This window comes from Lontra canadensis, unplaced genomic scaffold (genome assembly GCF_010015895.1).
Source record: "Lontra canadensis isolate GAN:19392208 unplaced genomic scaffold, GSC_riverotter_1.0 scaffold26, whole genome shotgun sequence".
Lineage (NCBI taxonomy): Eukaryota > Metazoa > Chordata > Mammalia > Carnivora > Mustelidae > Lontra > Lontra canadensis.
Genome location: NW_022631020.1, coordinates 637,153 through 661,348, shown reverse-complemented (window position 1 = coordinate 661,348; position 24,196 = coordinate 637,153). Strand labels below are relative to the sequence as shown.

At 44.1% G+C, this 24,196-nt stretch overlaps 1 protein-coding gene across 32 annotated transcripts in view; it reads right to left on the bottom strand.

Annotated features, from left to right (window-relative positions):
- DOCK9 (dedicator of cytokinesis 9) overlaps positions 1-24,196 on the bottom strand; it is a 275,409-nt gene that overhangs the window by 154,650 nt on the left and 96,563 nt on the right. For 7 of the 32 annotated variants that reach the window (XM_032864104.1, XM_032864095.1, XM_032864101.1 and 4 more), the window contains exon 1: positions 18,172-18,297. The exons of 23 other annotated variants lie outside the window; for them this stretch is intronic. In XM_032864104.1, the coding sequence (XP_032719995.1) occupies positions 18,172-18,297 (126 nt within the window). Of the gene's footprint in view, positions 1-18,171; positions 18,310-24,196 lie in introns of those variants that run through there. 2 more of the 32 variants (XM_032864088.1, XM_032864094.1) reach the window with 1 other exon arrangement.

Below are 24,196 nucleotides of genomic sequence, written 5' to 3'. Positions count from 1 at the left end.
AGGTAGCTATTCTTGTATTCTTAGAGCAGGGATTGGCAAACTTTTTCCTGCAAAGAGCTGTAAGTATCTCAGGCTTCACCAGCTTACTGTTTACTAAACTCTGAGCACAAAGGCAGCCACAGACAATAAATAAACAAATGGACAGAGTGGTGTTAAAACTTTACAGAAACAGGCAACAGCCAGATTCTGCCCAAGAGTCACCGTTTGCTGATTTATGCTGTAGTTTCCTTCACCCCTTAGTAATTAATCCCCTTTTACCAATTTAATAATTCTTTATATTAATTTTCTATTTCCAATTAACTGATATGTTTCCTGTCTCTGGGCTGATACACACAATACATGTACACGTTCTTCTTCTTTTTTTTTTTTAAGATTTTCATTTGTTTATTTGACAGACAAAGATCATGAGTAGGCAGAGGCAGGCAGAGAGGGGGAAGCAGGCTCCCGGCAGAGCAGAGAGCAGAGAGCCCGATCGAGAGAGAAGTTCGATCCCAGGACCCTGAGATCATGACCTGAGCTGAAGGCAGAGGCTTTAACCCACTGAGCCACCCAGGCACCCCAACGTGTACATGTTCTTAAATGTATTTAATGATTCTCTCTCACCATTTGACTAAACCTAGATTGTTTAAAAGATTTTATAAGTGAAAACTCTAAAAATATTCACAAGTCAGTTCTGCCTGTTTCTGATATGCTTTCGTTAACTGCATGGATTACTGTTTTCCCCTGACTGTATCTTGGAAGTAGCTAATGACTCAATGTAAGGTTGTGGCTGTCAGGATTACCTTGCTTTGGGTGCCTCTGTGTAAGCTGGAAGGCTTCACACAGATGATCACACTTCATCCACTGGAAAATTAATTAAACAAGGAGGCTGCGTCATTGAGGGGGCTCGACTGCCCTGGTGGCATCTATAAGCCAACCAAAATCCAACTGGGGAATGCCTCAAGGTTACAAAATTATTCCTCCCTTTGCTTCTGCTCTTTCTCTCTGTAAGTCTCTCCAAGCTCCTAACTGTTCCTAACAACTTCCGGTTTGGTGCCACCTGATTCAAAATGATTTTTGTTCAAACTCTACCAATGCTTTAATATACCTCAGCTTATCTTTTAACATCACTTAGAGCCAGTATAAGGTAAAGGAATGGAAACATCATTCCGTGTTACTGAGGTAGATGACAAGTTGAGCAAGTAGCCGGAAGTGTCCCAGGTAACCTACAGACTGGGTCAGAACATGGCCTCTGTCACACAGAACTCCTTCTCCAGACCACCCTTTAACCGGTCTGTGTGCACCAGCGCTCAAGCAGAGTAAACATGGGGAGGGTTTCTAAGCCAACGTACTATTAAGGAATGATGATGCCTGTAAACAGGAAAGCCCACAAGGTTGATTTCAGTATCAGGGAAATCTTCATGGAAGAATGTCATGTCTTGTTTGGTCTCAAGGACTGTGAAGATCTGACACATGGACAGACCCTTAGATCACTCACTGAGCCCTGACGGAGCAGCCGTATTCAGCCGCTGCAGGGAGCGCTTTCCAGGACAGAACCACTGACCCCAAGGAAAAGGGGTCAACTGGGAGTGACTCACTTGTTACCTAAGAACAAGACAAAAGCTCTTGCTTCAGATACAAATAACAAGTCACCCGCACCATGCCTCACGTGGCCTCAGGAGGAGAAAGGGTAAGAATGGAGACCGGTGAGGGAACAGGAAAAGAGACAAGGTGGAGGTGGGGGAGGAAGAGACCAAAGGGGACAACACCCGGGGTAAGACAGGCAGGAGCCGCAGAAGTGGAAGAAACACAAGGGGGAAGATAAAGACTGAAGTGGCAGCTACAAACAAAGGACAGTGGGCCCGTGGGAAGTCATACCTCTGGGCCTACTCAACTGGGGGTTAAGGGCCTAACTGCCCACTTTCTCCTCTTCTTTGAAAGGATGATTCAGTGGTAACAGCTGTTCACTGTTCTTCAGCATCACTGAGCTTTTCCAAGTGGTCACATGAGTGGGGAACAGCCCACTAGGGTAGGGAACTGACTGGCTTATAGCATCACTGGTGACAGGAATGACTAACAGCAAAATGAAATTAGCTAATTACCAGACTGCCAGTACCCATTTCCTGTTTAGTAGAAAGAGGCTTAGGGTAGATCTGGCTCCTGACCTTGGTTTTCAAAGCCATCAACACAATGAAGTTTAATCCTTCCCAGGGTACACAGGTACAAGAGCCAAGTTCTTGATTTTCTATGGTCAAAAGCAAGATTCTGAGCCCAGAATTACCCATATCAACCCATGGTCATAGATGGAGCTAATCCAGTGCCATCAGAATCACCATGTTTTGAAAACCTGAGAATACACCGGTTTGGACTTTAGCCAAAGATGCTGTGTTTCGCTAAGCACGATGGGGGTCTGTTCAGCTCTTGAGCCTGTGACATTCTGAACTTGTACAGGGCGCGATTATGTTGCTTCTGTAGCAAGGGAAAACTGTAAATCAATCTATGTGTACTACTTCTTTAGCTTTTGTCCCCAATGTGGAAGTTAAATGTCCTCATTTATGAACATTTGCTTCTTAGGTTATTGTGAAATCAGACAGGGAGAGGACCATGGTACTCTCAGTTTACAAAAGTCTACTTGTTCTCAAAGTGGGGTCCCAGTAACAAGCAGCAGCACCTGAGAAGCTGATACAAAAGTAAACTGAATCAGAAACTCTACGGGTAGGACTTAGGTATCTGCGTTGGCACAAGCTCCCTCAGGGATTCTGATGTCCCAGGAACTGGGCTGGAATTTAAATATTCAGAGAGGGACAAGGAACAAGCCCAGGGCTGAGCTTTTTAACCTCTTTAGGGCTATAGACCCTTCTGAGAACCTGGGCCCACTCTCCCCAAAATGTGTATACATATTATTTTCCAAAATTTTATACACAGTTCTTGGGAAAGGCTGTCATTCCTTGGAGAGTAGCCATGGAACAGAGCTGAGGACATTCTGGACAGTGGGAGAAGGTGGTTTGTAAACATAATTCAATATAGCAGGAGGTGCTGGCAGAAGTTAAATGCAGAGCTAAGGGAGGAGGCTGAGCCAACTGCCACCCAGGGGCAGGAACGTTTCCTCACTTCAGCACCGAAGTGATGCCTCAAGGTGCTGGAGAAGACTGAGAATTCTTCAGGTAGGCAAAGTTCTGAACTCCTTAACCCACGTGCAGCTGTCCTGTGGAGGCTGCGATGCGGGTTCTCGCTGTGTCTCTAACCCCCAGGCCCAGCACAGAAGCAATGGGGCTCCACTTGTTACAGGAGCTCCAGCCTGCTCCTGTCACTTGCTCACACCTCTGCACCTGTCACAGGCCTACAGCCCTGTGGGCTGCCGTTGACAAATGTCCTATTTTAGCAGAATCCTTCCTCTAAACACCGATCTCCCTGCACAGGTGTGCGGGACTGTTATCAGGCTCTGCTGGGTGCGTGCTGGTGAAATGCTTGACAGAGCCCGAAAGCTGGAAGCACGTGATAAATGGTGTCGTTTTCACTACTGAAATGATAAAATGATCTTGAAATAATGAAAGTGTCGTTTTCACTATTATAAGCATTATTACCATTAAATGTGTTGTCTGGGGGCACGTGGGTGGCTCAGTGGGTTAAGTGTCAACCTTCAGCTCAGGTCGCGATCTCAGGGTCCTGGGATCGAGCCCCGCATCGGGCTCTCTGCTCAGCGGGGAGCCTGCTTCCTCCTCTCTCTCTCTCTCTCTCTCTCTCTCTTTCTGCCTGCCTCTCTGTCTACTGTGATCTCTATCAAATAAATAAATAAAATCTTAAAAAAAAAGTGTTGCCTGCGTGACAGTGATTGTTTTTTTGGTGGGGGAGGGGAGTGGTGAAGGCTGCACAGACATTCAGTTTTACCAATCTGTTCACAAAAACTTTCCTGCACGCTCCAAGGACATGTAATTCAACAGACAACAATGGTAGGAGCACGCACAAAGAAGGAAATACAAAAGGCCAAACAGAGGAAACTGTGTGCTAATAGCGATGACACTGGGATTCAGGGACTGAGCCCTAAATAAATATCAATAGACACTTCCATTAAAAACTGAATGGAGTATTGATGAGGCCTGTGTCAGGCAAGACCAAGAAGAACAACAGTTGGGGGGTTCGGGTGTAGACAGAAGCACTTCAGACCCACTCCCCTAGGGGAGGGCCATGAGAGCAGCAGGACTGAAGATTCTAGAGGCAGCGAGAGGGGTAGGTGGTGAGCCCCATGCTGCGCTGCTCACAGCCGGCTAAGTGGCCCTTCAGGGGACAGGGAGCGGAGGCAGACACTGCTGGAGAGTCTGGGAGGCCCGGAGCCCACAGACATGCTCATAACATGAATAGAAATCTTGGCTTCCTTGCTGAAGATCTATGGGCAAGGTCTGAAGCCAAAGCCATGTGATCAGGACAGTGGGAAGAAGGAGCTGCATCTCAAGGAACAACACGGGTACAGGTTAGCCCCTGATACCACGGCCCCACCAGTCCCCATCCACTGGTGGAAGCAGGGGCAGCATGGTGAGCCCCTGATGGGATCCTGTGGCTGTCACAGGTGCCAAAAGGTATGATCCGCAGTGTCCTCCCCATTAACCTCCCTTTGAAGCTCTCCGACCTCACTCCTTTCTCCAGCATTTGTTGCTGTGGGTCTGGCTGCCAAACATCCATGCAAATTGAAATTCCAGATCCACAGGCAAACAGAAGCTAGGGACTCCTCTGGATGCCAGGAAAATGAGATTCCTCTGGAATCCACGATAGCTGGAGAGTACAGGCGCACAGATGAGCTCAATTTTAGCCAATCATGTATGAAGCCTCGAAAACCACAGGAAGAGCTCAGCAGACAGGCTTACTGATTTCACTGCTTCTCCCTCTGACAGGATAGCTTCCTGGGAACTTTCTAGTCATTTCTGGACTTTGTGTCTCTGGTAATTAAATGTTAACACAAGCTCAATCCTGAATACCGCTTCTTGAAATAGCAAACTGAGGAAACAGCAACTCTTGGAGCTTTCTATTTTAAGAAAAGAGAAATTTATTGTTTCTGCTTATAAAGAATTTAAAACTTCCTTGATTTATCTGCATGCCTGTAAAAGCTACTTGATTGGCTGAGATAAAAATTCCTCATGGAACTTAGTCCATTTTCAAAATGGTGCACTTCTTGACGCTGCCAACAGGACCCCAACACTGTCACCGGGGAGGGGAGCACGCAGCAACGAGCTCTGCAACGAGAAGCTCCTTCCGAAGCCAGAAGTCAATCAGGGCTGCCCAGTGAGCCTTCCCGTTGCTCCTTTCTTACACATGACTCACTGCATCTGCCCACCAGGAACTTCATGAAGTGGTTAAATCTGAAGAGAGGGGTGCCTGACTGGTTCAGTAGATTAAGAGTCTGCCTTTGGCTCAGGTCATGATCTCAGAGTCCTGGGATCGAGCCCCGCATCGGATCTCTGCTCAGAACGGAACCTGCTTACCCCCTCCCCCACCTGCTACTCCACCTACTTGTGATCTCTCTCTCTGTCAAATGAATAAATAAAATATTTTTTTAAAAAATCTGAAGGGAAAATCCTCATTTTCCTATAATTAGTAGTTGCATCCCTTCCTCACATGCAAATGCTATTAGCAGCTATGTGCTCCCTCTCTCCACAGACTTTTACTGAGCCTGTCCCTATCCATACGCATTGTGCCAAGTCTTTGGGACGCCAAGATAATAAGGACACAGACCCCATTCTAGGGAGCTCACAGTCCAGAGGGGAGACAGACAGATGTGGCATTTGACCCCATTTAGAATGAACTGGCTTCCCCCTGCACCTGCCCCCCCCCCCAGTTAGATTACAAGCTCCACAGAGGCAAAGATTTCCATTTTATTTACTGTTCCCTCAACACCTAGAACAAGGCTTGGCCGAGTGTGGGCACCCGATGAATATGTGTCAGATGAGGGACGGAACCTGACAATGTGGGGGGCTTCAGATCCGAGTCTAAAAGAGGAGTTGGCCAGCCAGGATTCGGAGTGGACTGGGGAGTCCTTGCAGAGAAAATGGAGACACCAAGGAGCACGTTCCTGGATGGAACGAGATTTTGTGCGGCCTGAAATTTGCATATTTGAAAGGGGAATGGGTTTAAAAAAAAATACAAAATTTTGAATATAAAGTTGCTGGAGGCCCTCCCAGGGCCCTGGCAGGAATCTGGAAACAAGAATCCTTAGCTTCCAGAGAAATCCTCCTCTCAGCACTGTGAGTTCCAGAAACAGCGATCTCTTCAGGACAGCTCGGGCAGAGGTGCATAAAGGGGACGGAGGTGCCAAGAGGCCAAGGGGTTGGGAAGCCAGTCTCTGGGGATGCCACAACATCTCTGGAAACCCAACGTGAGAGAGGAAATGACATTTATGAGAACTCCTTTCTGAAAGGGCACCCTATGTGGCTCCAAGAACACGGAGTAAGCGACCCGAGGTGAGCAAGGGGCTCTGCAACGGACATGCGAGGGAAACAGAATGCTTAACTGTAGGACCCTGCTTTCCCTGGTCCAGCGGGCAGCGCTGGAGTCGGAGAGGACTGGCTGTGCCCCAAGCAACCCTCTAAACAAGCTCAATTAACTTGTCCATCATCTAAAATAGTAAACAACTGGGGCACCTGGGTGGCTCAGTAGGTTGAGTGTCTGACTCGTGAACTCAGCTCAGGGCTTGATCTTGGGGTTGTGAGTTCAAGCCCCGAGCTGGGCTCTGTGCTGGGCACAGCGCCTACAGACAAACAAACAAACAAGACATAAATAAACAGTAAGCAATTTGAATGGCATCTGTCTGAGGAGGTACAAATGACTGGCTGGCCTGGGGTGCCCACACGTCTCTGAACCACCCCTGGACTACTGCCTCCACTGGAAGAGGAGGCCAGAGTGGCAAGTGTGCCAGACTGCGATGGGCCCCGAGGAAGGAAAGTGGTGCAGGAGGAAAGGGGCTAAGCGGCACAGAACCAGGTCCCGTGCCATGCTCACCCAGGAAAGCGCCCTCCCACTGCCTTGTCACACACATGCTCTTCCTTCCCTCGACTTGGGACTCGAAAACTTAAGGAGATCATATAATCAAAATATGATCACGTCCCCTCCAATAACACATGTTCTTCTCCAGACTGTTCCTCAGTGTGTGCGGGAACAATGGCCTTGGCGGCTTTGAGAAGCATGCTTGTTTAAAAGGAGCAGAAGGTCTGGTAACACTAGAACTACGATGTGCAGACATCGGAACCTGAGATTCCTTCTTGTTTTACAGATAGGAAAACCCAGGAGTGTGGGAGTTTTGTGACTGTCCCCAGGCCCACGGGGAGTTGCCGGCAAGCATGGGCCTGGATCCCAGATCTCCTGACCCCTGCTCCATGCTCTTCCCCGCGGCCTCTACATTTTGACTTTTGCACTTTCAATAAACCGTGTGCACAAGCACGTGATACAAGGAACTGGAGGAAAAAGAGACCTTATCTAAGCTTGGACTGTGAAGCAAGCTCAAACCTGAGCATTCCCACACGGTTAATTAACTGGTGAATGTTTAGAAGACTGCATAGCGGACACCAAAGCCTCAGACATTAAATGGACTTCTCACATGGAAGTGCGGTGCTGTCCTCAGAGCAGGCTAAAAGAATGACGCGCTTGTGAATACCATTCTTTATATTATAAACACTGATAAGATGCTGAATTCCCTTTTTATACAGAACTTTTAAAAAAGCCCTCAAATGAGAGGACTTGTCACTAAATGAAGATTTTATCTAATGAGGCATCTCAGCATTAGCAAAACTTGGGACACGCAACATCAGTTTGATGGAAGGAAGGAAAAGAGTCTGGGTTTTGTATTTGTCAGTTTTATAAATAACTGTGGTTTTCCAAAAATTATTATCCTATTACTAAAATAAACAGAATTAAAGACTCTGTGAAAACCACCAAATCAATAACGTCTAGAAAACGGTCTAAGAGACACATAAAGATGCAAACTGAGGTAGTAAAGATACGACCAATTAATGAAAACCCATAGAGCTCCTTGCATTTAGTCAGCTGTGCTCAACGGGGATGTGCAGAGAATGGTAATCAGAGAAGCCCAGACAGGGATGGAGGGGGACTCCTCCACACCCGGTGCCCAGGAGGCACACGAGAAGAGAGCTGAGTGGCATGGGGATGTCGTCCTTGCAAAGACCGCGTCTGAAGGTCTTCTCCCCTGACGCGGGGCGTGCACTGAGAGGGAAAAGGAGGGTGTACAGAGGAGAGAGAGAGAGAGAACAGACCGAGAGCCTGTCGGGGGACTCAGCGTGTGCCTCTCACGCATCCATCCCAGCTTCCAATTCTGCCTGCCATTTTTGCACAAGCATAAAGGAATAATGAAAGCAAAAAATAAAAAGATGCACCAAGATAATTGTATAAATAATTCTGTCTTAAATCTGTACAACAGATCCTTTTCCAGCCAACAATTTTTCTTTCTAGCATTTTGCTTGAAATTCTTAATTCCTCCTATGTCAATAAAAACTATTTTTGGAAATCTGAACTGAAGAGGTCAAGTAATTAAGCTAAAAGGCTTTAAAAGGTCCAATACAGTCAGATTTCAAAACAGGGCAGATAGGAGTACATTACACTGGTCCAAGGGGTCTCAAGGTGCAACCCCAGACGAGCAGCTCCAGCATCATCTGGAACTTGTGAGAAATGCAAACTCATCCCAGGCCTACTGAATCGGATATTCTGGGGGTGGAGCCTAGCAGTCTGGGTTTTTAACAAAGCCAGGTGATTCTGAGGCTCAACCAAGTTTGAGAAGCCCTCTGCTAGTTTACTTTTATGCATGTTTGAGAATTTCATATTTAAAAAGTATTTTTAGGAAATCCTAGCTCCAACTGCTTATTGGCTATGTGGCCTTGGGACAGGTTACTAAATCTCTGTATCTACATCAGAAAATGGGAAAAGTAACAAGTTCTCTGTCATCATCTCATGGTTATTGAGTGGGTTAAGCCTCTGCCTTCGGCTCAGGTCATGATCCCAGGGTCCTGGGATCGAGCCCCGCATCGGGCTCTCTGCTCAGCGGGGAGCCTGCTTCACCCTCTCTCTCTGCCTCTCTGCCTACTTGTGGTCTCTGTCAAATAAATAAAATCTTTAAAAAAAAAAAAAAGGTTCAATATACAGCACCTGTTCGGGGCAGGAATGAAATGGTGGTCATGAGGATCATACAAAGTTGCGTCACCCAGACACAGAAAACTTTGGTGCCTACCAAACACATACGCCTTTGCGGGACCACACACACATTATCTCACAAAACCTCATCCCAAATCAGTATGTATCATCAGCATTTCACAGATGAGGAAACTGAATCTCAGAGGGGTTACATAAATGAGTGAAGGTCACACAGATGGTGACCGTTGGGATCTCCTGGCTGCAAGCCCAGGACCCGTCCCATAACCCACCTGCGTTAAGCACGATGGAACGTGAGTGTTCTAGAATAGGAAATGCTTCCCCAATATCTCCACTTCCCTTTGTTTGACAACTGCACAGCACCACTGCACACTATGATGCCTCAGCCACCACATCTCCAGGGAGGACAGAAGTCTGAGGCTTTCCGCCCAGTCCTAGGCACTGAACGCCCCCCCCACACACACACTCCCTCCCTGCTCCATGATTTCACCAAGGGAAAGAGAAAAGGCAGAGTCCTTTCATGAAAAAAAAAACAAAAAACAAAAAAACTCATTTTTAGTCTCAAGAATATTAAAAATCATACCCCAAGATACTAAGTCTTCCTGAAGAACCAGGTTTGAATGCTGGGACATATGTTAATGTCATCGGGTAGTATTTAATCTACTTAACCAATAAATAGTTCAAGGGTCATCTTTATGAGGCAAGCCCAACTACACACTTAAATCGTGCCTTTTCCCTCCACGGGGTCACAAATACAGTACCCCATCCAATGACTCACCCCCCCGCCCCAAACAACATCTTTCTGGTTGGAGGTACGTAAGCTACAGAATACATAAGTCTACAGACCTACACTGTTCAACACAGTAGCCCCCAGCCATATGTGGCTATTCTGAATTCAGAAAAACTAGAGGCATAAAATTTCCAAAGATTTAGCAGGAATAAAAGAACATAAAATGCCTTGATATTTCTGTAAGGATTAAATGCTGAAATAGTATTTTGGCAATAATGGGTTAAAAGTACATTATTAAAATTAATTACACCTATTTTTAAATTTTAATTTGGCTACCAATAATTTTTAAATTACATATGTAGCCCATGCTGTATTTCTATTAAACAGTACTATTCTAGACTGCATGAAACTTTAACATACAGGTAATTTTTTAAAATTCGAGGCAAAACAAAGGACAAACCACTTCTTGAAACTGTTACTTGTGGGGACAAGAAAGATTTTGGAAAAATACCATCCCGCATTACAGACAAGACAGGTCTCATCTTTGTCAAGTAAAGGAGGCAACCTGCACTGTTAATGCTAAGACGCCCCACCTTTCCTGTCTTTCCTGTCTTTCTCCCACAGGAAGAGGTATCTTCCTTGCCCCATATCTTATGGGTCTCCATTACCTTTTCCACATATAGACATGGGATGCTGGTACTGAGGTCACACAATGATTTTTTCCAAATGTACTATAACCATAGAAGGTGAACGGGTGACAGGAAGTAGTACAGATAACAAAAGGGTACTGGCTAAGAGGAAGACAGAAAAGAGTTGTGACTTTGTTCATATAAAAGTGCACTTCTGTACTCAAGTAAGCACTCACATAAAATGCTGGTTGGCATTTTAGATCAAAAATAACAGAAGCACAGGAGAGTTTCAGGGCATAATACCCACAGCCTACTTAGTCAAGTAGCTTCCTCTAGGTGCAGCCCTTTTTACTTCTGGCAGTACAACCCCTGTGGATATTGGTGGCTAAACCTTTGAAGGGGGAGAGGGAAGGCTGAAGAAGATCCAGTCTCTCCTGGAGGGTCCTTTCTGTAACCCATTCTTCGCCAATACAGTCCTCAAAGAGTGACCAGGACCACGCCAAAAACAACAGAAGAAGTGGCGGGGGAGCACTGATATTATGTCAGAGATGGAATACAAAGAAAACAAAACACTCATGGTTCCCACTGGGGCCTAAGCTCCCCCCCGCAACCCCGGCCATTAGTGGGGAAAACTGGGGTATAAGCCTTAGTTACAATGCGGCAGAGCTGTATAATAACTGAACGTTCTAGAAGAGTGATGCCACCATGGAGCACACAGAGCACAAGGAGCACACAGCCTGTGGGAAAATGTTGGGGAGAGGGTTAGGGAAGGCTTCCTGGAGGAGCCGGCACGTGAGCTGCGACTTGAAGGGCAGACAGGGACGGTCTGGTAGTGAGGCATGCCAGGCACAGGAGGAGCTGTGGGGCCAGGTCGGGATGCATTCTGGAAGGTGTGAGAGAGGAGGCCAGCAAGCCAGTTCAGGGCTGGCCTCCAAGGATCAAGTAAGTCATGCTTTGCCTTCTCTGCAAAGGAAAGTTAGAAAAGGAGTTTATCTGGGTTTCGGAAAGAGCAGTCTGGCAGCATGTCCGAGCACAGCTCAGAGCAAAGATTGATTCACTGCGGTAAGTTGACCGGGGCAGTCTAGATAACATTTGGAGACAAGCTCACTGGAGGGCAGTCACTACTACTATCTCCATCTGATAGAAGCCCAGACTTAGCTCGGAAATGTCAAGTAGGTTTAAAAGACACAGGACCCAGGTCTTATGCCTGAGCGCCGGGCTCCTTGCATCAGTCACTTCTGCTTCACCCTTGCTCCACAGCAAGGAGATCCCAAAACAGAACTTCAGCCTGGTCCTCCCCGAGAACCTGGCTAAAACCCTCAGAGTTCCACTGGGAGGTGGTGCATACTCTTGAATGCAAAGTGAGCACTAGAAACTTCTAAAGCCTCAAAAGGTCACTCTAAGAGAACCTTAGGACTAGCTATATCACATTACAGGGATATTTCAAACTTCTGGAAGGTGGAGGATAAACTATAATTTCCAAGCCTTCTTGCTTCTAAAATTATACTCACAGTGATACGTCATCTGCAGGCTTGTCCTGTGACTGTCCTGCATGGTTCTCCCTGCTAATCCCAAATTCTGCTGCCACTTCTATCTACTTCCAGGCTGGCCAACCCATTTCACTCGTCTTACCCACTACATTGGGGGGCAATCCAATATCCCCTATTTTGTAGCTCCTACAACTCAAAACCCACAAAATTTTGAGTAAACTGAACACAGAACCTGAAACTAAAACTGCAGGCTCTTGGCCTGACTCCATCCCAGGTTATTCTGGGAGCAAAGCTAATAACCCCGAACCGTGGAGCTTTAGCCCCAGAAGAGAACTCAGATTATTTACTACGCGCTTCTCATTTCACAGATGAGAAAATTGCTGAAGCCGGGGCTAGGGCAGGGGAGGGGAAGAAAGGGGGATGATCAGCAGGGGCTGCAAGGCAGATCTAGGACCAAAAATATGTCTCCGGTCTCCAAAGGGCTTTCTGTGAGGCCACCCACACCACCCGCGCCTGTGACATAGCTCAGCTGCCCCGTACCCAGCCACGACCCATCAAAGAGCCCTTGGAGCAAACAGCAGCCTTCTCCAAACCCAATAGGGACCAAGGTGCCCATGTTACTGGTTAGGGAATAAGCATTTCAGGGTTATCCTGGGTCTGTAAATTCATTAAAAAATACATCTAGGGAAGAGAGTAAGATGTCTCTTTCATCTTTGTAATACCAACGCTAACCCTAAGCAAATATGTTCGTATTTGTTCATGAATTGTATGTTAAGTGTCCAGGTACGCATTTTGGAAAATCGTCTTGCTGGAAGACAAAAATCCCCAGCTCTGGCACTTACTAAAGATGTAACTTCTACCAAGTTACCTAACCTCTCTGTGCTGTGTTCTCATTTGTAAAAAAGAGAAACAATAATAGCACTTGTCTCCTAGAACTGTGAGAATTGAAATGATCTGTTTTACAGGCTTAAAACAGTGTCTGGCACAGAGCAAGGCACTATATATTTTTGTAGTACTCCAAAAAAAAAAAAAAAAAACCAAAAAAAAAAAAAAAAAAAAAAAGAAAGCAACTGGCATTATCTTGCCATAAAAAAAAAAAAAAAAAACAGCGATCAACCCTCCCACCTCCCCACTGATGAACGACAGGAGAAAGCAGCACACAGGAGCTGGATGCGTTTTCCTGTTCTATGTGAGCAAGAATCCCAGAAAGTAGAGAGTGGCTCTGGGTTGTAATGGGTAGTGACACAGTTGTGGAAGTCCCTTCTCTGGGACAGTTTCCCATGTCTTCAGGCTTAGTCAATTCACCCCAACCCATCTAAGCATGCAGTCCCCAAAGATTCCTTCCAGTGACAGCATCACAAAATACGTGTGCTCCTTCGGGGGCCTCATTCACGCAAACTGTTTATATGAACGGTCGGGGGTCCTTGTGCCTTCTGTAACGCAGGGCTGGGCCTGCTTCGGACGCTAAAAATTTGAGAAAACATGTCCTTGCTGGAACTATGATTTAAGTGTTGTCTGCCTAAGTGGAAAAGGATGGGTGAGATTAGCACTCCTTGTTCCTAATAAACACCATATGAGAGCCCTTCATTAGCCAGACCTGGCTGCTTGTGGATAGGAAGGGTATTAGTAAGTGTAAGTCTGGTAAGTCTCAGTGCTTATAAACGTGGGTTGAATAAGAAAACAAATAAACAAATCAAGGGGAAAACCAACAAGCATAGTGAAGATTTATGGACCTGAATAAATGAATTTTCCTGGTTTTATCACCTGGGAATATGTCTCTTTAGAAAGCTTACAGGAAATTTCCTGCACCACTCAGTATTTTGAAAACACAAAGAAACTACTTATTAAATACCACCAATGTCATTAATATCATTAATTACTTCGAAAGATGCCTATAGGGATGCCGGAAAATCTGCAAGGCCAAAGGGCTTTATAAGCATAATTTAATTAACTCAATCACAGTCATCTAAAGTTTTATAGGATTTACACAACAACATGATCATTGCCCATAACCTTACACTTAGGGGTTTGTGTCTTAATTCACTTCTTTTTCTATTTCTAGAGTAAATAGAACTTCAGAGAGAGAAAAGATTTTCCCAGGCAGTGCACCTCCTTGTCCGGCCAGAAGCCAGGTCTCCTGCCCGTTACTATGTCGCCACAGGTACTGCCTCCCATGTAGCCATTTAGCTAAACATGTGTTCATTGAAATTATCAAACTAAGAATTCAGACTCAATTTTTACCACTTAAAGATCCCAGAAAAATAGCAAAGAGAAATGGTGTCTCGAAAACTAAACTTTTCGGGGCCCCTGGGTGGCTCAGCGGGGCTAAGTGTCCAACTCTTGATTTCAGCTCAGGCCGTGATCTCAGGGTCATGAGATCGAGCCCTGCATCTAGGTCCGAGCTCAGCAGGGAGTCTGCTTGAGGTTCTCTCTCCCTCTCCCCTGCCCCTGCTCACACTCACGGACGCGTGTGCTTGCTTTCTCTCTCAAATCTTTATATAAAGAAACTCTTCAAAAAACATCTAACGAGTATATCTAACACATGAAAATTCACCTCTTTTTTATCTTCACATCTTTCAACCTTCCAAAGTCCCAAAATAAGGCCTGTACTACAGTTCTCCGATGCCTGTTGAAAATAACCCAACAAAAGGGCAACACGAACGATATATACCCCAGCCACTCCTGACTCTTTGAGGCCACACCCTGTTCCTCTAAATTGCTGAGAAATAACAATTAGAATAAATTATTTCCAGGAATTTAGAGTTTGGGGGGGGCAAAAATAGGTATTCAAATGTAAACAGGGCAACTAACCTGCAGACGTCAAGAATATCCTGATTGTTCCCCTATTAGTCATTCACAGCCCACAAAGTCATTTTTCAATGGGGCTGGCAGTGAGCCTGGATGGGCATGGAGAAGTTTCACCGGGCACAGCGTCCCCTGCTTACCATCAAAATGAGGGGACAAGACCCATCTATGAAGGTAAGTGTAAGTGGAACCCAGCAGCCCCTGAAACTTCAGAACGTCCACCCACTTACTTTTCTAAGACACACGAGCTTTCCCTGGCACAGAACAATCAGCCGCTGCTCAGGGAGACCTCAACCGCTGTCCTGGCAGAGGAGAAAGAAACATAAATGCCCAAGAAAAGCAGCAAGAGGAGACTTCTGATCGACGTTTTACAGAACAAATACTGGCTTACATTAAGTGCTTTAAGATATACTTATAGTTGCTAGTAAGTGCACTGTTAGTCATCCACAGCCCACAAAGGCATTTCTCAATGACCGTCTATTGTACTAATTGCAAAGAATTGGAAACACATTAAATAACCATCAAATTATGATACTGCCATAAAACTGAGAATCACACAACCATTAAGAATAATGACATAAGTCTATGGTGATAAAGAAAGATGTTTTTGATATGTTCTAGGAGTAATTTAATGCAGAAATCTATAGTACAGTACATTTTCCAAACACAGACGTCACAAGAAGTTATATTTTTATATGCACAGGACAAAGTCTGAAAGTGTATACTATACACCAGGGGCACCTGGATGGCTCAGTCAGAAAAGCATGCAATGCCTGATCTCAGGGTTGTGAGTTCAAGCCCCATGTGGGGTGTAGCGATTACTTAAAAAAAATAAAAACAAAACAAAAAAGAAAGTGTATCCACCAAATAACTAATTGTGGGCACTTGGAGTAAAAGTAAGGGCACTTTATGTTTCCCTATTTCTACACTATATTTACACACATTTATTATTTTTATGCTTTCTAAACTATATGACATTTCCCCCAAGGACTGTGCACGTAACTAAAACCAGCCAAACTTAACTTTAAAATGTTACCTGTTGAATAAAGGAAGTTCCTTACCTTTAAATGTTACACACGTACTCTCACCAAGTACCTGGGCTACTGGAGATAATAAGGAACGGCACTAACAAACAGATCTCATGACTGTGCTGGCATACTTTTTAAAAATCACCTTGGAAAAAAAGGCTGTCTTCCCCGCAGTTTATTGGATTCTCATTTGCTGTAAGGAGCAATAATCACAAGTAAGAAGATCTGCCCTGGACAGAGGCCCTGCTGCCATATCCTTGCTTCTCTTACCCGTTACTAGCTCTGTATTCTCTTGCTTCCGCCTGGGGAAGAAGAGAAACAGTATCAGATAAGAAAAAGCTTCTCAGGGGGCGCCTGGGTGGCTCCATGGCTTAGGGCCTCTGCCTTTGACTAGGGTCTTGGTCCTGGGACCCTGGGATCAAGCCCGGAGTCGGGCTCTCTGCTCGGCAGGGAGCCTGTTTCCCTTCCTCTCTCTCTGCCTGCCTCTCTGCCTACTTGTGACCTCTGTCAAATAAATAAATAAATAAATAAATAAATCTTTAAAAAAAAAAAAAAAAAAAGAAAGAAAGAAAGAAAGAAAAGAAAAAGAGAAAGCTTCTCAGGTGTGTCCCTGCTGCCTTCACCCTTCTCTCACACCTGTCCCTGCAGATGCTCAGGGCCTGAGCTCCCCATGCAGCTTCTGGACCAGCGGGTACAGCGGCTGCCAGCACAGCCTCAACCAGGACAGCAGAAAAAGGAACTCCCCGTGGACCGGCCCGGGGTGAGACTGACAGAAACAAATAACTGGGATGCGAGCAGCTGATGTTTTGAGCAGTAGAAAGAGAAGGAAGTTTAGTTTTGTTTTGTTTTGTTTTTTTAACTAATCTCTACGCCCAACGTGGGGCTCAAATTCATGACCCCAAGAACAAGAGTCACATGCACTACACTACCAACTGAGCAACCAGGTACCCTGAGAAGGAAATATTTTAAAAGTCACTTGTGTGATTTAAAAAAAAAAAAAAAAATCACGCAGCATCTTTCTATAGTGTATTTAAGCCTCTGGATAAATATTTCTACACATCTGGAGAAACACTGACAAAGACTTTTAAGAATATTCACAAGGGAACGCAAACCACACAACTTCCTCCAAGAAATCCTAAGTTACATCAGCGAGGAGCTTAAACCAGTTAAATCTACACGGCATGCAAGGGGCTCTAGCTACTCAATGGATAAATGCACTATTGTGCTAGCAGAAAGGAATCCAAGATAATGAATAACATCTCTACACAATATACCAGGGGGAAGAAAACTAAATCACTCGGATGAAAATCTGCAGTGAAAAAGCCCATCATATTTAAAGACTTTCTCAGTTCACAGGTAGCAATATCATTTTGAAGGCAAAACAATGTGAATCAGCCTCACGTGTCGCTGAGCAAAACAATTTAGTTCAAATCCAATCCATTATAGGGAAGTTTCAGTTCAGATTATTAAAGACACTAATTAAAAATTAAGTTAGTTAACCACTTTATAATAGCAACTGAACCTCTATGTTTTAAAGAAATCATTATATAAAAAAATCACTAACTACTAGTTTACCAGTCCCTCTAACAGATCATTTGAAAGGCTCAATTGTCCCCTTTGTAGTGCATGTTGGTGGTTTTTTTGTTTGTTTGTTTTTTTTGCAGTTTGCTTAAAAAATTATGTGCCTTTATTGTACTAAAGAAATTCCAAGAGAGAAGCACAACCTACTCATCGATGATAACAACACAACCATTTTTCACATTCCTCCCTTTCAAAGTCTATCAGAGCTCTTTGAATTCATCCCAACTGCTATGAGCTCAGCTAATGACAAGAAGGAAAACATTTCCATCAGCTGGTTCAAAGTTTAGGTTATTTCTTACTTTGTTCAAGGCTAACCTATTAAAATGAGTGAGTGAGAACACACGGAACTTCAACAGTCCTGTTCCTTAAAACCCCCCAGTGTCATCCTACTTTTCACAGTAACAGAAGTACATCATGCAGAAATGTTTTCGTCTTGCAAAGGACTTCTTTGCCAGCTCCAGAGAAGGCGACTGAAACGTGCCTCCCTGGGTTCATGTCCGGCCAACACCGCAGCTAGGTGGGACAGAATTTTGAACAATACAAAGTTGTTGCTAGACAAAGCAGCCTCCTGGAAACCACAGTCATCCACAGAATGTCAACATTTCTTTCCTCCCAAAGAAAAACCAAAGTGGAACCAAAGTGAATCTACAGAAGAAAGGAGAGCTCATGAGAGACTGCCAGAGCAAGTTTTAAAGCCGGAGTGCCAGAAGGCGCTCAGCACACACACACACAATAAAAGCCCTTGGTGGAGAAGACCACAAAACGCTGTGGGCGACCGCTCTCACCAGCACTGGCCCCGCGCCCTCTGCTTCCTCTTCGCCCTGGGCTGCATCCTTGCGTTGCAGGGGGGGTTCAATCACCAGCTCCTTCTTGACACTTCTGCTACTTGTCCTGCATTTATCAGCCTGCATTCTCAGCAGAAAACGCAAGTCAGAAAGTCTGCAACCCCCACAGCTGCAAGTTCCTGGCCGTGCAAGGCACAAGCATGCCCCTGGCCGGAGCACAGAGAGGAAGCCGGCTTCCCGAGCACAAGTGGTCAGCCCGAAGGCTGGGTCGGTGGAGCCGGCGGGGTGGGAGGGCATGCAGGCCAGGGCCAGCCCCAAGGGGTGTTACTAGTGCTCCGAGAATGGGAGGCTCCCACACGCCGGCCAAAGGCAAACAAACCCAAACTGTACAATACACAGTGTGCTGTCTCTCTGATAGAGACCGGCCTCATTGTGTCTGTTCCACAAGGCGTGGGCCAAATGGAGCCAAGTCCAAATAGTGCAGTGTTTAAAGGAAATCAGTCACAGTTAGACTCTTTCATGATTATTTCAAGTCTGAACCTCCTGGAGTTGAAGGGACAGCGAGGTTGTCCGGGTGTTCTAAAATTCCTGTAGTTTCTGGGTGCTTCCCTTCATGTGACGGCAGAACACCAAATGCTTGGCTGATGGGCCAAGCGGGAAGGGCAAAGAGTGAGGGGTCCCACCTCACGGGTGCAGGTATAAGGAAAGCTCCCCTTCCTGGATGACAGACCTCAGCACAACGAACTTGACTTAGCAACTATTTTATGGCAGGAAGACAAGGTCATTGACAGTCTCATGGGATTCTACCTATCATAGTAAACGCACTTATTCAACAGAATATTACTGTGAATGCATCAATAGGTGTGTCGGTAATGAGCCCAGGATGAGATACTGAGAGGGTCGCAGTAAACATGTAAGGCAGTGTCTCTCCCTTCTGTCACTCAAGCACCAGGAATCCGGGGTATGAATATTAACTGTGTAATAAGTCACAAGGGTTCAACTAGGCCATTAAAAAAATTAATAGTTTCTACAATAATTTTTTTTAAACTAGCCCATTTCTGAACCTTGGGTAATCTTTCAGGGTAAATATAAACTCACTTGCCAAATCTAGGTTCTAAAACAGTATGATATATCGATTATAAAAACCTATCTTCATAAAATTACAAGCGGACCAGAAAAAAGAAAAACAACAACAACAACAACAACAAAAAAGAGCCTCAGTTACATAAATACAGAATTGAAGTAGCAGTTACATCAAAACTTAAGAATTATCCTATAAATCAGAGGAGGCAAGAAAGTCTGAAACCACACACTAAACAGACAGACTGAGCCTCAGTAAAGTATAGCATAACCAACAATTTGAACAACTTCTTGAAATAGCTTGAGAAGTTCTAAATATCCCAATTCTTCCTCAATTCCTCATTTTCATTAAGTCGCCAGCAGGTCAGGACTTTGAGAGAAATGCTGTTCTGTTTATTGGGTCAAAATAACTTCCATTCTGTAAGTAATTTAAAAAGTTATTTGTTGTATGAAGACTGCAAGTGCCCAGCATGGACAATTTACATAATCTTTGTAGCATCCAAGGAGGTAACATGGTTCTCCCCGTTTTACAGATGCAGAAACTGATGCACAGAAGGGTTACACATGTGCAAAAGGTAACAGCGGGCAGCGGCAATATGGATCCAGTGTATACACTCTTTACCATGATTCGATGAACCAGTCATCTGCTCCAATTATGCCAACTGCTAAAAAATACAAAGTATGTAAAAGCTACTGATCGGCAGCTAAAGGTGAAGGCAGTGTCTGGGTTTAATCAAGGTAATTTGGTGAAGAGGTAAAAAGGTAAAAATGGCATAGCACAGTGCTAGGTCCATAGTAAGGTATTCATTTAAAAGGTAACTACTGTTACTGTTCTTGTTATTCCCAGCTGAAGAAATTGGCCCTTATCTTAAATTCCAGACTTTGCCTGTGTGAACTACAATGACAATTCCACCAACCATGGGACAGGACACCACAAAATGCTTCGGCAATTTCAAAACAACGGGTCTTTCCGGTTCGCGGCTTGATTATGATAGCTGCCTTTGAACAGTGACCTTGAACCCCTGCATTCATGTCACAAACCAGGCATCTTCTTAAGGTTTTCCTATATTTTTCAAAGTCTTAGCAATGAATTGATATTTCTTTTGTGAACGAGGAAAAAACTTTAAATTGGCTCTGAGCTTCCAGGTAGCCAGGACAGAGGTTAGGTTCCCTAATTCATATCACCAAAAGAAGAAAACACTCCAAGGTAAAAAGAAAGAAAAACAAATTTTTTTAAATTTCTCACACAGAGATTTGCATAAAAAGGGACTGATTCATGTACTAGTTCTCAACGTGTTTACAGGATATGCAACAGCCAAGTTCACACTGCTTTCTCACCACCATCTGAGAGCATTATACTTAAATCCTGGATAAAGGAAAGCAATTCTGAGAGCAAGATGATCATGTAATCTACAAGCTTCAAATGGTCCAGCTCATGAGAGAAGGAAATTCTCAGGATGGAGAAGAATGGAGATACCATTGCCAGCTTTCCTGCTACAGAACTTCTCAGGCAATGTCAAGTGCTCTGGACAACCAACCCTTCAGAAGTCTGCCAGTCTAGGGGAGTCACATGTACAGTATTTAACTCTCTAAAGGGTTTGTGAGACCGGTGTCTGAGAACATGAGAGGGACATCTGGCCAGAGCAATCACAAGAGGAAATGCCATCTTAGAAGGATGGGAAGTAGGTGGCCAAGGGTTCCTTTGCAGCATTTCAAAGAACAAGGTATTTCCTGGACCTCTGGGTTCAAGTCCACCAACATTTACTGAGCTCCTACTGTCTAGCAACCTCAAGTTCTTTCACACATTAACTTGTACAACTCTTACAATAACAGAAACACCTATTAACATGTATTAAAGATATGCAGAATTTTACCGTTTAAACAGAATAGAGTAAACCCTTTGAGGGGAGAAGGATGAAATGAATGCTTCTGTATATGAGTTTCAATTTTCAAGTTTTAATATTCACACGAATTACTTATATAGGTTGGGTACCCAAAACCATGAAATCTGTATAGAAAAATACGGAATTTTCCAAGAGCGATTTTTTACTGTAAGGAAGGCTAGCTATAGACTCTACGGCCCCCATCATGAAGTTCCATCGAATTCTGAAAAACAAGGAGCTTAAGACCCTCTGACCCAGGACTCCTACACGTGGCTTAAGACGCAGTGTAAATGCTAGCTTGATCCTCCTAGCCAGGATTGACTAGCTCCTCTTCTGCTAACCATCTGGGTATTTCTTTTATTCACCTCTATTCTGGATCTTTTCACAGTCCTCCTTTTATTAAGTTTGTACGTGTCACACTCCTCGATGAGACCATAAATTCATGAGGGCAAGAACTAGATCTTAACCACCTTTGCACCTCCAGTATCTTAAGTCCTGCAAGCACTCAAAACACATTTGCTGAATTTAATGCTTATGTCAGTTTTGTGTCTCTGGTTATCTTTAGCTCTAAAATACAATTTGGTAGTTGCAGAAATATGCCAACATTTTCATTTGCTAATGGCCCAAATTAAGGCAGAAGCATTCAACTGTTCATCAACTGAAACACAATGGACCATTTACTAATAATTAAAATGTTCCTTTCTCCCAGCTAAGACAATGTTATCCTGCAAAACTTGCTAGACATTTTTCAGACAAAGGTATACTTGAAAACAGTACAAGTGAACCTTGAAGAAGTAGAAATAAAATTGTTTTTAGCAAGGAATTATATAAAATTTAAAACTGCATTTTGCTGCAGCTAAAACCCATACAAGGAATAAAGATCAATTACCTCAACAAAATTTTCACTCTTCTAATTAGGGACTCCCACCATTATCAGAAGGATATTTAAAACTTAACAATTAACTTTATAGATAGATAGATAAATATGATCAGAGACTTTAAATTTTATATATATTATATATATATACACACACACACATATGCCTTTATAGTATATGTAAAGCATATTGAAATAAAGTTCTACATATAGAGACATACACCCATCTGAGGTAGAGACTTCACTATATATTAAATATATGTATCTAAATATTAAATAACTGTATACACACACAAACACGTATCTACTACAAAGTGATCATCTCTTTTCTCTTGGTCTGGGAAAATGTGAAACAGTTAAGTACAAATTATTAAGAAAAATCACAAAAAGGAACAAATGACTAATGATTTTCCACAGTGTCTTGTTACTAGTCAGCTTGCTAGCCAAAGAAAAGAAGAGGTGTCAGGAAAATGATCTGGCCTTCTGAGAAAAACATACATAGAGAAACAGAAGGCACAAGCAGTAGCAAAACAGGACAGAATAGGATTAGAGGCCACAGATGCAGAGGGCAAAGTGATAAACAGCTACAGCAGAGGAGAGAGATTGTGACAAAAAGAGAAATAGGTGTGGGGGCAGGCAGAAGTGAGAAACGAAGGGGTTTTCTGCATTAGACCCTTGAGGCCTCGTTGAATAGTTAATATAAAAAAAAAAAAAAACCTGACATAAAGTCTGATGTTCACCCCTATTTCTCTTGTCATCAGAGAAATAATCAAATGATCACAGAAATGAAAAATGCATTATCATCTAGCCCAGTGGTTCAGAGCCTAGACTCCAAGGCTGAACTTGGGAGGAAAGTGGTCTGTGAACCCTCTGAAATTACATTCAAAATGTTGTGTGTGTTTGTGATTTTTTTGTGGGGGAAGAGGTCGGTGGAGTTTAGCACTCAGAGAAGGAGCCAAGGGAAGATCACCCACTCACAGAATAAGGAAACGGGTCCAGAGAAATGACCTACAGAGCCAAGCAAAGCTTGAGGATACGAAGCTCTTCCCTTCAGCAGGTTCAAATTCTATTTGAGTTGAGGCAACAACAGCAATTTAAACACCAGGCACCAGTTAAATAAACAAGCCGACTGATGGGGATCAGCCGTGTCAACACCTGCAGCTACTCCTTTGTTCAGTAAAGGCCAAGTCAGCGACAGGCCATCATAGGAAACATAATGCCAGATGGACAACCCAAGGCCAAGAAAGTCTGCCTCCAAAACAGGGAAAATACGATAACCAATACAAATTGTGTTTTTTGAGACCTTTTAATGACATTAAGAAAATGCCCACAATAACATGCACATACAAGACTGAAAAAAAAATGTGACTGCTGATTAACTCTGGTATGTGAGACTACTAGGAATTACTTTTCTCTAAAATCTTACATTCTAAATTTTCTTCAAAAGCACTTATTACTTCTATATTCAGAAAAAAATCACCCAAATATGCTGTATTGCAAAATAATGGTATAGAAAAAGCTCACATCAAGGTTTTGGCCCCCACTATAACTCAACAGCTGTGTGCTAACACTTGACCTCTCTGGGTCCCACAAACTTCACATATAAAGCGAAGGACGTACACTAAAAATCTTTCCAGCTCTACATGTCTACATGAACTACTAAAACTGTCCTTACTGATGAGATGTAGGGGAAAACAAACCACCCCAACAGAATGATAAACATTTTAAAATCACATTTCCCCACTACACACAAAAAAACCACAAAGACCAAACAGTGGCTCTATTTCTAAACGTGTCCGATGCTCAACGGAAGATGTCTGAAATGTGGAGGACCCTCCTCTGGGGGAGCAGGGGCCGAGCTGAGAGGCTGACAGATGACAAGGACTATGGGATGTTCTATGGGCGAGGAGTGGGAGCAAGGGGAGCCCGGCTGCCCTCTCTACACAGCTCTGGGGTAAGCAAGCTCACAGTGCTGGGACAGCAGGGCACAGGCCCTAAAGAAGGCTCTGTTTCCAGGTGAAGCAATTAAAACAGGATAGTGCTTCCATTTCTAGAGACTGCTCCCTGGTACTGGCTTTGTGAATTCAGCATAACGACTTCACCACCTGGGGGCCCCAAGTCCCTCCTCTGGAAAACAGGGACCAGATGTCCACCATTACCATTCTAACTAGATTCTGTGCATTCC